The 12,905-nt window shown below is 55.0% G+C and overlaps 2 protein-coding genes across 2 annotated transcripts in view; both read right to left on the bottom strand.

Moving 5' to 3' along the window:
* The window catches only part of LOC145539551 (uncharacterized), a 73,155-nt gene that overhangs the window by 37,459 nt on the left and 22,791 nt on the right, over positions 1 to 12,905 (bottom strand). The window lies entirely within an intron of this gene.
* Positions 6,180 to 10,651, bottom strand: LOC145538021 (ral guanine nucleotide dissociation stimulator-like). The gene is made up of 7 exons (XM_081569275.1): positions 10,558 to 10,651; positions 10,098 to 10,188; positions 9,574 to 9,684; positions 8,748 to 8,941; positions 8,070 to 8,129; positions 6,948 to 7,141; positions 6,180 to 6,668 (listed from the first exon to the last, which is right to left on the bottom strand). The coding sequence occupies exons 1-7, from the start codon at positions 10,566 to 10,568 to the stop codon at positions 6,463 to 6,465; spliced, it is 867 nt and encodes a 288-aa protein (XP_081425401.1). The 5' UTR covers positions 10,569 to 10,651; the 3' UTR covers positions 6,180 to 6,462.

Genomic DNA, 12,905 nt, shown 5'->3' with positions numbered 1-12,905 from the left:
GCTTGTGCTTCCTCCAGCCCAGCATTTCGCATGATGTACTGTGCCTAGAAGTTAAATAAGCAGGGTGATGATATACAGCCTTGATGTTCTCCTTTCCTAGATTTGACCCAGTTTGTTGTTCCGTGTCTGGTTCTAACTGTTGCTTCTTGACCTGTATACAGTATTTGCAGGTGGAAGGTAAGGTTTTCTGCTACTCCCATCTCTTGAAGAATTTTCCACAATTTCTTATGATCCACAGAGTCCAAGGCTTTGTTTTGTGTAGTCAATGAAGCAGACGTAGATGTTTCTCTGGAATTACCTGCTTTTCTCCGATCCAACGGAAGTTGGCAATTTGATCTCTTGTTCCTCTGCCTGTTCAAAATCCAGCTTGTTCATCTAGAATTTCTTGCTTCATTTACTGTTGACCTAGCTTGAAGACTTTTGAGTGTTAACTTGCTAGCCTGTGAAATGAGCACGGTTATGCGGTCATTTGAAGATATTTTGCACTGCCTTTTGTGGGACTGAAATGAAAACTGAACTTTTCCAGCCCTGTGTCTACTGCTGAGTTTTCCAAATTTGCTGGCATATCGGACACGACTGAGCGACTTCACTTTCTCTTATCACTTTCATGCATTGGAGAAGGAAATGGCAACCCACTCCAGTGTTCTTGCCTGGAGAATCCCAGGGACGGGGGAGCCTGGTGGGCTGCCGTCTATGGGGTCGCACAGAGTCGGACACGACTGAAGCGACTTAGCAGCAGCAGCAGCAGCTGGCTTATTGAGTACAGCACTTTAACAGCATCATCTTAAATATGTCAGTGGAGGGATCTCTCCCCTCCACAAGCTTTAGCTGTAGTAATGCTTCCTAAGACCCACTTGACTTCATACTCAAGGATGTCTGGCTCTAGGTGAGTGACCACCCCATCGTAGTTGTCCAGGTCATTAATACCTTTTTCTTTGTATGATTCTGCTGTGTGTTCTTGCCTCTTCTTAATATCTTCTCCTTCTGTGAGGTCCAAACCACATCTGTCCTGTATTGTGCCTATCTTTGCATGAAATGTTCCCTTAGTATCTCTAATATCTTGAAGAGATCTCAGGTCTTTCCCACGCTATTGTTTTCCTTGATTTCTTTGCATTTTTCACGTAAAGTTTCTTATCTCTCTCTGCAATTTTTTGGAACTCTGATTTAAGATGGGTATATCTTTCCTGTTCTCATTTGTGTTTTGTTTCTCTTCATTTCTGAGGTATTTGTAAGGCCTTCTCAGAAAAATCAGAACTTACACCCATTTTTCAATGAGATTACTTTTGTGTGCTGCTTTGCTTTTGAATTGTGTGCGTTTTTTTTTTTTAATATATTTTGGATATGAACCCTTATTAGACATGAGAATTGCCAATATTTTCTCCATTTCATACTTCACTTCTCACTTTATTGATGGTTGCCCATGCAGAGGCTTTTGGTCTCACTTGTTCATTTTTCCTTTCACTTCTTTTGCTTCTGGAAATACATCCACTTCATTGCCAAGGCTGATGTACAGGAACACGGTACCACTTTCATTTTAGGAGCTTTGTGGCTTCAGTTCTTCTATTCAAGGTTTTAACCCATTAGAAATTAGAAAGCCTTAGATCTTAGAAATCTCTTACCATCCCTCCCTATTTGGGGGCAGTGTTCCTCTGGCCTCTAGGGAGTGAGCACAGGTACACACACACACACACACACACACACACACACACACACACACACTCACAGACCCCCAAGCACAGCGATTATGAAAAGGACTATGGGGTGGGATCACAAGCGGGACAGATATGAGGAAGGTACTAAGAACAATATACAGGGGTTGGAGGCACTGCCTGCCTGAGACACGGACTGCCACATGTTCCAGGTCTTTCCCCACCTATGTCTGAGGACATCCCTAAAAGTCCATGCGGGCATCATCCCTGTATGCAGGTGGGGACACGGACAGGCCTTGAGAGACACAAGGACTCATCCAGGATGGAGAAGAGGTAGGAATCGGGAGGCGAGTCTGGACCCAGGTCTGTCTACCCAGAGCTGCACACAGACCCTGCCCAGGAGCTGTGTGGAGGGCTGTGTGGTGCAACTGTGTGAGACCCGGGGCTGCGTGGATGAGGGGTGAGCGGTCAGTATCCCGAGGGCTATAAGTACAGGTGTCAACTGTCAGTTCAAGGAAGGGACCCCCGGGTGGTGAAGTCACTTTCTTGTCGGCAGACCCTAACAGAACTCGGAACCCTGTAACCAGGCAGCCACGTTCTAGCAACAGCGCCACAGCCAGTTGGGGCTCACTTGGCTGGAGAGACTTCATCCAGAAGGATGTTCTCCCGCTGTGTCTCGACTGACCAGGGCTTCTGCTTCAGGAAACCCTGGAAGGAGAGGTTTTTCAGATGTTTCAGGCGATTCAGCGCTCAACCTGGATACCTCTGGTCCTTTAGCAGGAGGTCCCCAAAGGTAACACCAGGCAACCTAGAGCTGGCCACCCCAGGCCTGGCCGCCACCGGGAGCCCTCCCTGGGCAGCGCCAGCTGCCCTCATCTCCAGGTGTGGGGAAGTGGGACTTGAGGGGAGGTTCTCACTCTGGGCAGGAACAGGTTGGTGGGCACGTGGTGACCTGGTGGTCCCATCACGTTCACACCTGAGGACAGGCTGGCAGTGGGGAAACAGGATCCCTGAGGTGCTCTTCTCTGTGCCAGTGTGGATCCAAGGCCCTCAGGCGGTCGGGTGTCTGCTTCCTCGGTGGAGGTCTGTGCAGAGACTGGTGGGCATGTGTCTGGAGGGGAGATGCCTGAGGGTCCGAGAAGCACCACAGACAGCTGGCTGGTGGCCTGAGACTTTCTGCCTGGCTGGTGGGCACTGTGGTCACAGGGCTCCTCCCGGGACTGCGGACAGGCACCAGTCCACGGAGCCCCCTGCTCCATCTCCCCGCACGAGGGGCAGGAGCCCCACAGCAGCAACAGAGCCCAGGGCGGGCACAGGGTGAGTGCCAGCCGGGAGGAGACCCTCCACCCAGGAAGTTCCGGGTCCCAGAGCCACCCTGGCGCTCCCCTGGGTCCCTCCTAGAGGCGTGCTCCCAAAGGAACCTGGGAGTGTCAGGTGTGCGAAGCACCCTCACGGCCCAGGCCCTGACGTGTCCAGATGCAAAATCACTGTTCACATCCATGTGGGAATCTCAGAAGGAGATTGTGATAGGATTTCACTCCATGTTCCTCAGGGAGACGTCCCGCATGTTTCTACAGTGAATCCTATATTAACTCCATCCCCAGGTATCCATGTGGGCCTGAGAATCCTGATGCCTCTCACCCAGGATCAGTCCCTGTCACCCCAGTTCTCACCTCCAGAATGGGATGTTTTGGTCACCACCACAGGGATGACGCAGTTAACACATGGGGAGCTGTCCGATACAAACTGCCCCGAGACGCTAACACATGTAACCATGGCCCTTTGCCAGTTAACTCGTGATGCCAGGACGTTTATTCTGTGGATGTTTATTCTCCTGCCCCTCCTCCTGCCATGAGTCCCGGAGGCTTGGGGCCTCAGTCTGAGCTCCAGCCCCTGCCTTCCTGGAGTCTTTGGTGCCGCCTCTGACTCGTGTCTCTGCTGTGTTCCACCCCAGGGGGAAAATGTGTCCCCAGGGGACAGGAATGAGCCCTGCAGGGTGTGGAGCGTGCAGAGACGCAGACTGGAGACGTTGGTGGGCAACCTGGTGCCTGCCTTCCTGGGCGGTGACCCCTCCTACCTCCCCACATTCCTGGGCACCTACAGGGCTTTTGGCAGCCCCCAGCAGCTGCTGGACCTTCTCTTCATGAGGTGAGCACTTCCCCTCCCCAATTGGGGACTCAGGGGGACCCGGCCCCCTTCCAGCTGTGAGTCGTGGGAATGGCTCTCCACCTCTCTGAGCCCCAGTGGCCCCCTCTGCACACAGAGGGTAAAGGGAGGAGCAGCCCCCAGGGTGACTGTGGGGACTACGTGGGTGCGTCCTGGAAAGGGCTTTCTGGGCGCCTGGACCCCTGGTAAGGGTGGGGTTGTGCTGAGTCATTGCGTTCCTCCTCCCCTCGAGGAAGCCTCCGTCTCGGTGGTCTCTGAGCCTTTGACTTTGTCCCAAAGCGTTTTCCCAATTGCAAGGTGAGGTGTGAGAGGTGCCCTGTCCTGGGGGAGTGAGAGCAGGGGTCCCTGGGAGTGATGAGTGGCGCCCCAGGCACTCGGATGGGGCTGGTTGGGCTCATTCGTTCTTGAAATATAGAGGAAGGCGCACGGGGTGCAGGCACTTTTCTGGGCACAAGCGTCATGTAATGCATGGAGCAGACAGCAGTCCTGCCCCCCAGGGCATCAGTTCTCCCGGTGAGGAGGGGAAGCCTGTCACCCTAGCCATCACATGCGGGGCGTGTCTCGAGTACTGTCCATGTGACGCCTCCCTGGCCTCCTGTAGGTACGGATGCATCCTCCCTTACTGCGATGAGGATGGTGGACCCCTGCACCAGCTGAAAATGTGAGTGGATTTTGATTCAAGAGGGACTGATTCCCTTCCCCAGAGAACTGCCTGGAGTCTTGGGGTTGCTGGTTGGGCAGGGCTGCCAGAATCCTGGATCCCACATAGCTTCTGGTTCCCACTGGGGGCCGAGGTCTGGGGGGCTTCTCCTGCAAAAGAGGAAAGGAGGCAAAGAGAGCTGTGGAGGGGTCTGGCGTGCTGTGAGCAGCATCTGGGAGGTCAGAGGTCAGAGTCCGCCCCATGAGAGTCTACAACGGTGCCCTGTCCATCCCAGTCCTACCTCTAACCCCGATCCTGGGACCCAGAACACAGTGTGGAGAGCATCCTGCTGACCGTGTGCTGGAACCTCAGCGGGTGCTCAGGGGACCCATGACACTCAGGGGACAGCTGAGCCCTCGCTGGTGAAGAATGAGTGTCAGTGGCGGCAGGAGATGCAGGCGCGTCCCTAGCGGACGAGGCAGCCTGTAGATGGAGGAGGTAAATCTGAGGTGTTAGGAGGCCCGCAGGAAGCCTGGGCAGATGACAAGAGTCTGTGTGTACCCTCCTGGGCCAGATCCTCCTGGGACCCCTACGTGTTCCCGAGATGCAGTGACCAGAGTAGACGCCCTGCCTGCCCTCGCAGTGGTGACAGCGGCGGGGTTGGGGGGGGTTGGGCAGGGAGGGGGACAGTGCGCTGAGCCAGGCTGCCCTCAGGAAGCGGACAGATGGTCACACCGTGGATTAAGGGCTGGCACTTGAGCAGGCTCGGTGGCGGGCCCGCCCCTGTGTCCAGGCCTCCTCTGCCTGGTCTGCCGGGTGAGATGGGCCATGGAGGAGAACTGACCTCTGCATGGGCAGGGGCAGAAGGCGCAGAAGCCCAGGTCCCCGCAGGGCAGCCCTGGAGTGCAGTGTGGCGGGAAGGCCAGGTCTCTGACTCTGCTGCCCACGTGACTCCCCGCAGGGCCATGTCCTCCATCCTGAGCACCTGGCTGCACCTTTACCCTGAGGATTTCCAGCAACCCCCAGAATTTCCCTGCCTCAAGATGCTCATTGCGTACATAGAGCTCAACATGCCTGCCTCGGACCTGGAGCAGCGAGCCCGCCATCTCCTGGCGCAGCTGGAGACCCTGGAGCCCACTGAGGCAGAGGGGCATGGTGAGGAGGACTCGGGGTGGGTGTGAGGAGGATGGGGGCGAATAAGGAAGGGAGGGGGCTGGGCCACACAGAGCAGAGCTTTCTGAGGCTGGAACCAGGCCAGGAGCATTGAGGAGGCTCCTCAGATCACTATTCCCCTGGACTGCAGCCTGGGAGGACTTCCTGGGGGTAGGTGGCATCTTGGATTGAGATTTCAGGGCTAAGTAGCCAGTAGGTTCCTGTCTTTGGGATCCATGGAAAAGCAGTCTTACTGACAGTGCTTTCTCTTCTGGGAGATACAGCACCTGCTGGAGAAGCAGCTCTGGAAACATCACCAGACCTAGAGCCAACAGCACCCCTACTAATGGCCACAGCTCCACAGTCAGAGCAAGCTCAAGCCCAGCTCCCACTCAAGGTCAAGGTCTGCATCATGTAACCATGCCAGCTCCTAACCCAGAGCCGCAGCATACTCATGCCGTGGCTTTCACTTAAGCGAGGAAGCGAGGAAAAGGCCCTCCAGGCTCCACTTCTAGATGCAGAGAACGTGCAAGAAACAGCTCTCTTCCTCCTTCAGAGCCTGAATCACCCGCAGGGGAGGAGCTGGCTCCAGCACCTCAGCTGCTAGAAGAGCTGGGTCTGTTGGGGTCTCTAGAACCACAGGTGGATAACACCGGAGCCACAGCTGACTGCAAAGCACGAAGGAGCTCCAGAGCCAAGGCAGTGCCCTGGCCGACGATGGCTTAAGCCTGGGGACTGAGGCTGCAGAAGCAGCACAGGCACAGGATTTGTGGGTGATTGAAGATCGGAAGGAGGAAGAGGGCTGTTTCTTGCACGTTCTCTGCATCTAGAAGTGGAGCCTGGAGGTGCTTTTCCTCACTTCCTCGCTTCATTGAGAGCCACAGCATGAGTATGCTGCGGCTCTGGGTTTGCAGCTGGCATGGTTACATGAGGTAGAGCTTGACCTTGAGTAGGAGCTGGGCTTTCAGTCTGGTGCTCTACCTGTGGAGCTGTGGCAGTTACTAGGGGTGCTGCTGGCTCTAGGTTTGGTGATGTTTCCAGAGCTGCTTCTCCAGCGGGGGCTGTATCTCCCAGAAGAGAAAGCACTGTCAGTAAGACTGCTTGTCCATGCATCCCAAAGACAGGAACCTACTCGCTGCTTAGCCCTGAAATCTCAATCCAAGATGCCCCCTAACCCCAGGAAGTCTTCCCAGGCTGCAGTCCAGGGGAATAGTCATCTGAGGAGCTTCCTCAATGCTCCTGGCCTAGTTCCAGCCTCAGAAGGCTCTGCTCTGTGTGGCCCAGCCCCCTCCCTTCCTTATTCGGCCCCGTCCTCCTCACCCAGCCCGAGTCCTCCTCACCATGCCCCTCTGCCTCAGTGGGCTCCAGGGTCTCCAGCTGTGCCAGGAGATGGCGGGCTCGCTGCTCCAGGTCCGAGGCAGGCATGTTGAGCTCTATGTAAGCCAGGAGCATCTTGAGGCAGGGAAATTCTGGGGGCTGCTGGAAATCCTCAGGGTAAAGGTGCAGCCAGGTGCTCAGGATGGAGGACATGGCCCTGGGGGGGGAGTCACGGGGGTAGCAGTCAGAGACCTGGCCTTCCCGGCACACTGCACTCCAGGGCTGCCCTGTGGGGACCTGGGCCTCTGCGCCTTCTGCCTCTGCCCATCCAGAGGTCAGTTCTCCTCCACGGCTCATCTCACCTGGCAGAACAGGCAGAGGAGGCCTGGACACAGGGGCGGGGCCGCCAACCAGCCTGCTCAAGTGCCAGCCCTTGATCCACGGTGTCACCATCTGTCCGCTTCTTCAGGGCAGCCTGGCTCAGCGTACTGTCCCTTGCCCTGCCCCTCCCCCTGCTGTCACCACTGCGAGGGCAGGCAGGGCATCTACTCTGGTCGCTGCATCTCGGGAACACGTAGGGGTCCCAGGAGGATCTGGCCCAGGAGGGTACACACAGACTCTGTCATCTACCCAGGCTTCCTGCGGGCCTCATAGCACCTCAGATTTACCTCCTACATCTACAGGCTGCCTCGTCCGCTAGGGACGCGCCTGCGTCTCCTGCCACCACTGACACTCATCCTTCACCAGCGAGGACTCAGCTGTCCCGAGTGTCATGGGTCCCCTGAGCACCCGCTGAGGTTCCAGCACACGGTCAGCAGGATGCTCTCCACACTTTGTGTTCTGGGTCCCAGGATCGGGGGTAGAGGCAGGACTGGGATGGACAGGCGAGGGTTGGAAACTCTCATGGGGCAGACTCTGAACTCTGACCTCCCAGAGGCTGCTTACAGCACGCCAGACACCTCCACAGCTCTCTTGGCCTCCTTTCCTGTTTTGCACGAGAAGCCCCCTAGACCTTGGCCCCCAGGGGGTACCAGAAGCTATGTGGGATCCAGGATTCTGCCAGCCCTGCCCATTCAGAAACCCCAAGACTCCGGGCAGTTCTCTGGGGAAGGGAGTCAGTCCCTCTTGAATCAAAATCCACTCACATTTTCAGCTGCTGCAGGGGTCCACCATCCGCATCGCAGTACGGGAGGATGCATCCGTACCTACAGGAGGCCAGGGAGGCGTCACATGGTCAGTACTGGAGACACGCCCCACACGTGATGGCTAGTGTGACAGGCTTCCCCCCCTCACCGAGAGAACTGATGCCCTGGGGGGCAGGACTGCTGTCTGCTCCACGCATTACATGATGGTTTTCCCAGAAAAGTGCCTGCATCTCATGCGCCTGCCTTTATATTTCAAGAGCGAATGAGCCCAACCGGCCCCATCCAAGTGCCTGGGGCGCCACTCATCACTCCCAGGGAGCCCTGTTCTCAATGCCCCAGGGCAGGGCACCTCTCACACCTCACCTTGCAATTGGGAAAACGCTTTGGGACAAAGTCAAAGGCTCAGAGACCACCGAGACACAGGCTTCCTCGAAGGGAGGAGGAACGAGATGACTCAGCACAACCACAGCCTTAACAGGGCTCCAGGCGCCCAGAAAGCCCTTTCCAGGACGCACCCACGTAGTCCCCACAGACACCCTGGGGGCGGCTCCTCCCTTTACCCTCTGGGTGCAGAGGGGGCCACTGGGGCTCAGAGAGGTGGAGAGCCATTCCCACCACTCACTGCTGGAAGGGGACCGGGTCCCCCCGAGTCCCCAGTGGGGGAGGGGAAGTGCTCACCTCATGAAGAGAAGGTCCAGCACCTGCTGAGGGCTGCCAAAAGCCCTGTAGGTACCCAGGAATCTAGGGAGGTAGGAGGGGTCACCGCCCAGGAAGGCAGGCACCAGGTTGCCCACCAACGTCTCCAGTCTGCGTCTCTGCACGCTCCACACCCTGCAGCTCTCATTCCTGTCCCCTGGGGACACATTTTCCCCCTGGGGTGGAACAAGGAAGAGACAAGAGTCAGAGGCCGCACCAAGGACTACAGGAAGGCAGGGGCTGGAGCTCAGACTGAGGCCCCAAGCCTCGGGAATCATGGCAAGGGGAGGGCCAGGAGTGCCCTCCACAGAATAAACGTCTTGGCATCACGAGTGAACTGGCAAAGGGCCACGGTTACGTGTGTTAGCGTCTCGGGGCAGTTTGTACTGGACAGCTCCCCGTGTGTTAACTGCGTCCCCTGTGGCGGTGACCAACACATCCCATTTTGGGGGTGAGAACTGGGGTGACAGGGGCTGATCCTGGGGTGAGAGGCATCAGGGTTCTCAGGCCCACATGGATACGTGGGGATGGAGTTAATACAGGATACACTGTAGAAACATGTGGAAAGGCTCCTTGGGGAACATCAAGTGAAATCCTTTCACAATCTCCTTCCGAGATTCCCACATGGACGTAAAGAGTGATTTTGCATCTGGACACCTCAGGGCCTAGGCCGCAAGGGCGTGTCGCACACCTGACACTCCCAGGTTCCTTTGGGAGCAGGCCTCTAGGAGGGACCCAGGGGAGCGCCAGGGTGGCTCTGGGACCCGGAACTTCCTGGCTGGAGGGTCTCCTCCAGGCTGGCACTCACCCTCTGCCCGCCCTGGGCTCTGTTGCTGCTCTGGGCCTCCTGTTCCTCGTGCGGGGAGATGGAGCAGGGGGCTCCGTAGACCGGCGCCTGTCCGCAGTCTCGGGAGGAGCCCTGTGAACACAGTGCCCGCCAGCCAGGCAGAAAGTCTCAGGCCACCGGCCAGCTGTCTCTGGTGCTTCTTGGACCCCCAGACCTCTCCCCTCCAGACACATGCCCACCACTCTCTGCACAGACCTCCACCGAGGAAGAAGACACCCGACCGCCTGAGGGCCTTGGATCCACACTGGCACAGAGAAGAGCACCTCAGGGATCCTCTTTCCCCACTGCCAGCCTGTCCTCAGGTGGGATGGTGATCGGACCACCAGGTCACAATGTGCCCACCAACCTGTTCCTGCCCAGAGGGAGAACCTCCTCTCAAGTCCCACTTCCCCACACCTGGAGATGAGGGCAGCTGGCGCTGCCCAGGGAGGGCTCCCGGTGGCGGCCAGGCCTGGTGGGGCCACCTCTAGGTTGCCTGCTGTTACCTTTGGGGACCTCCTGCTAAAGGACCAGAGGCATCCAGGTTGAGCACTGAACCGCCTGAAACATCTGAGAAACCTCTCCCTCCAGGGTTTCCTGAAGCAGAAGCCCTGGTCAGTCGAGACACAGCGGGAGAACATCCTTCTGGATGAAGTCTCTCCAGCCAAGTGAGCCCCAACTGGCTGTGGCGCTGTTGCTAGAACGTGGCTGCCTGGTCACAGGGTTCCGAGTTCTGTTAGGGTCTGCCGACAAGGAAGTGACTTCACCACCCGGGGGTCTCTTCCTTGAACTGACAGTTGACACCTGTACATATAGCCCTCGGGATACTGACCGCTCACCCCTCATCCACGCAGCCCCGGTTCTCACACAGTTGCAGCACACAGCCCTCCACACAGCTCCTGGGCAGGGTCTATGTGCAGCTCTGGGTAGACAGACCTGGGTCCAGGCTCGCCTCCTCATTCCTACCTCTTCTCCATCCTGGATGAGTCCTTGTGTCTCTCAAGGCCTGTCCGTGTCCTCACGTGCACACGAGGATTATGCCCACGTGGATATCTAGGGATGTCCTGAGACAGAGGTGGGAAAAACCCTGGAACATGTGGGAGCTGTGTCCCATGCAGGCAGTGCCTCCGGTCTCTTTTCTTGTCCTCCAATTACCTCTCCCACGTTTGTTCCTCTTCTGTTCTCATCCCACTCCCGCTGCTGCTGCTATGTCGCTTCAGTCGTATCCGACTCTGTGTGACCCCACACACGGCAGCCCACCAAGCTCCCAGATCCCTGGAATTCTTCAGGCAAGAACACTGGAGTGGGTTGCCATTTCCTTCTCCAATGAATGAAAGTGAAAAGTGAAAGTGAAGTCGCACCGTCATGTCTGACTCTTTGCGACCCCATGGACTATAGCCTACCAGGCTCCTCCATCCATGGGATTTTCCAGGCAAGAGTACTGGAGTGGGTTGCCATTGCCTTCTCCGGATCTCATCCCACAGTGCTTATTAAATGTCAATGTGAGTGAGCGTGTGTGTGTGGAACCCAGGGCTCACTCTGGTAGGCCAGAAGAAAACTGCCGTGTAAGGCGGGATAAGCAACAGCTTCCTAAGGTCTGAGAGTTTCTCATTTCCACAGCAAACCTGATGAGAAGGGTTTCACCTTTGGCCAAGGAGGTCAAGACCCTGTGACACAAGGCCTTAAAGGTGGCAGGGGCTGCAGCTGGGATGACAGACTCACATAGTCTGGCCCCACTGTCCACACCCATTACCACACAGCAGGTCGTGATGACACAGCTGCCTTCACGGGGCTCACAGCCCAGCAGGCTCAGCATCTCAGACTGGACACACAGAGGCCCAGGGACGAACTGGTGCTCGCAGCCTGTCATCTGCAACACAGACTTGACCGTCTCATCTGTTGTGGCTTTATGTTCCTGTCCTTAAATAACTCGGTCAGTTTTGAGATTGCACCCAAGTACAGCATTTCAGACCCTTTGGTTGACTATGAGGACTACTCCATTTCTTCCAAGGGATTCTTGCCCACAGTAGCAGATGTAATGTTCATTTGAATTAAATTCACCCATTCCAGTCCATTTGAGTTCACTGATTCCTAAAATGTCGACGTCCACTCTTGCCATCTCCTGTTTGGCCACTTCCAATTTACCTTCATTTATGGACCTCACATTCCAGGTTCTCATGCAATATTGTTCTTCATCACATCGGGATTTACTTGCCTCACCAGCCACATCCAGAACAGGGCGTCGTTTTCGCTTTGGCTCCATCTCTTCATTCTCTCTGGAGTTATTTCTCCATTCTTCTCCAGTGGCATACTGAGCACTTACCTACCTTGGAGTTCATCTTTCCGTATCATATCTTTTTGCCTTTCATACTGTTCATGGGATTCTCAAGGCAAGAACACTCAAGCGGTTTGCCATTCCCTTCTCTACCAACAAACAAGCCAAAAATATAAAAGGTAGGTAAGGACAGGCTCTGCAATCAATGATGCTGGCAAAACTGGACACTTATGTGCAAAGCCATCAAACTGGACCACTCTCTTCCAATATACAGAGAACTCAACGCAAAATGCATTCAGCCTTGAGTAGAAGACCTGAAACCACAGAACTAGAAAAAAAATCAGGTAGAAAGCTCTTGACCAGCCATCTCAGAAATGATTTTTGGATCTGATCCTAAAAACAAAAGAAAGCAAAAAGTAACAAGTGGAATTACAGCAGAGGTCAACAAAATAAAACAGAGAAATGAAATGAAATGAAATGAAATGGGAGAAAATATTTGCAATTCATATATTTTCTAAGGGGTTAATATCTAAAATATATCAAGAATTCATACCACTGAATGGCAAACAAAAAACTAACTTCATTTAAAAACGGCCCAAACTCTCAATAGCCATTTTGTCCAAAGAAGACATACAGATGGCAAAGAGGCACAGGAAAGATGCTCTACATTTGTAATCATCAAAGAAATGCAAATCCACACCAACAGAAGTTACCCCCTTACATCTCCCAAAATAGCCATCATCAAGAAGAACACAAATCAGTGTTGGCGAGGATGTGAAGAAAAAGAAACACTTGACACTGTTGGTGGGAATGTAAATTGGTGTAGCCAGTATGGAAAACAGTATGAAGGCTCTTCAAAAAATAAGACTACCTCATGATCCAGCAACCTCACTCCTGGACATATATTGGGAGAAAGCTGTACATTGAGAAGATAATGCACTACTAGTTACAATGCCTAAGATGTGGAAGCAACCTAAACGTCCACTGCCAAATGGACAAAGAAGATGTGGTACATAGACACAGTAGGATACTACTTCGC

This window comes from Giraffa tippelskirchi, chromosome 2, assembly GCF_054371585.1.
Source record: "Giraffa tippelskirchi isolate mGirTip1 chromosome 2, T2T-mGirTip1v1.2.pri, whole genome shotgun sequence".
NCBI lineage: Eukaryota > Metazoa > Chordata > Mammalia > Artiodactyla > Giraffidae > Giraffa > Giraffa tippelskirchi.
Note: the sequence above shows the minus strand (reverse complement) of the source record. Positions and strands in the feature narration are given on the sequence as shown.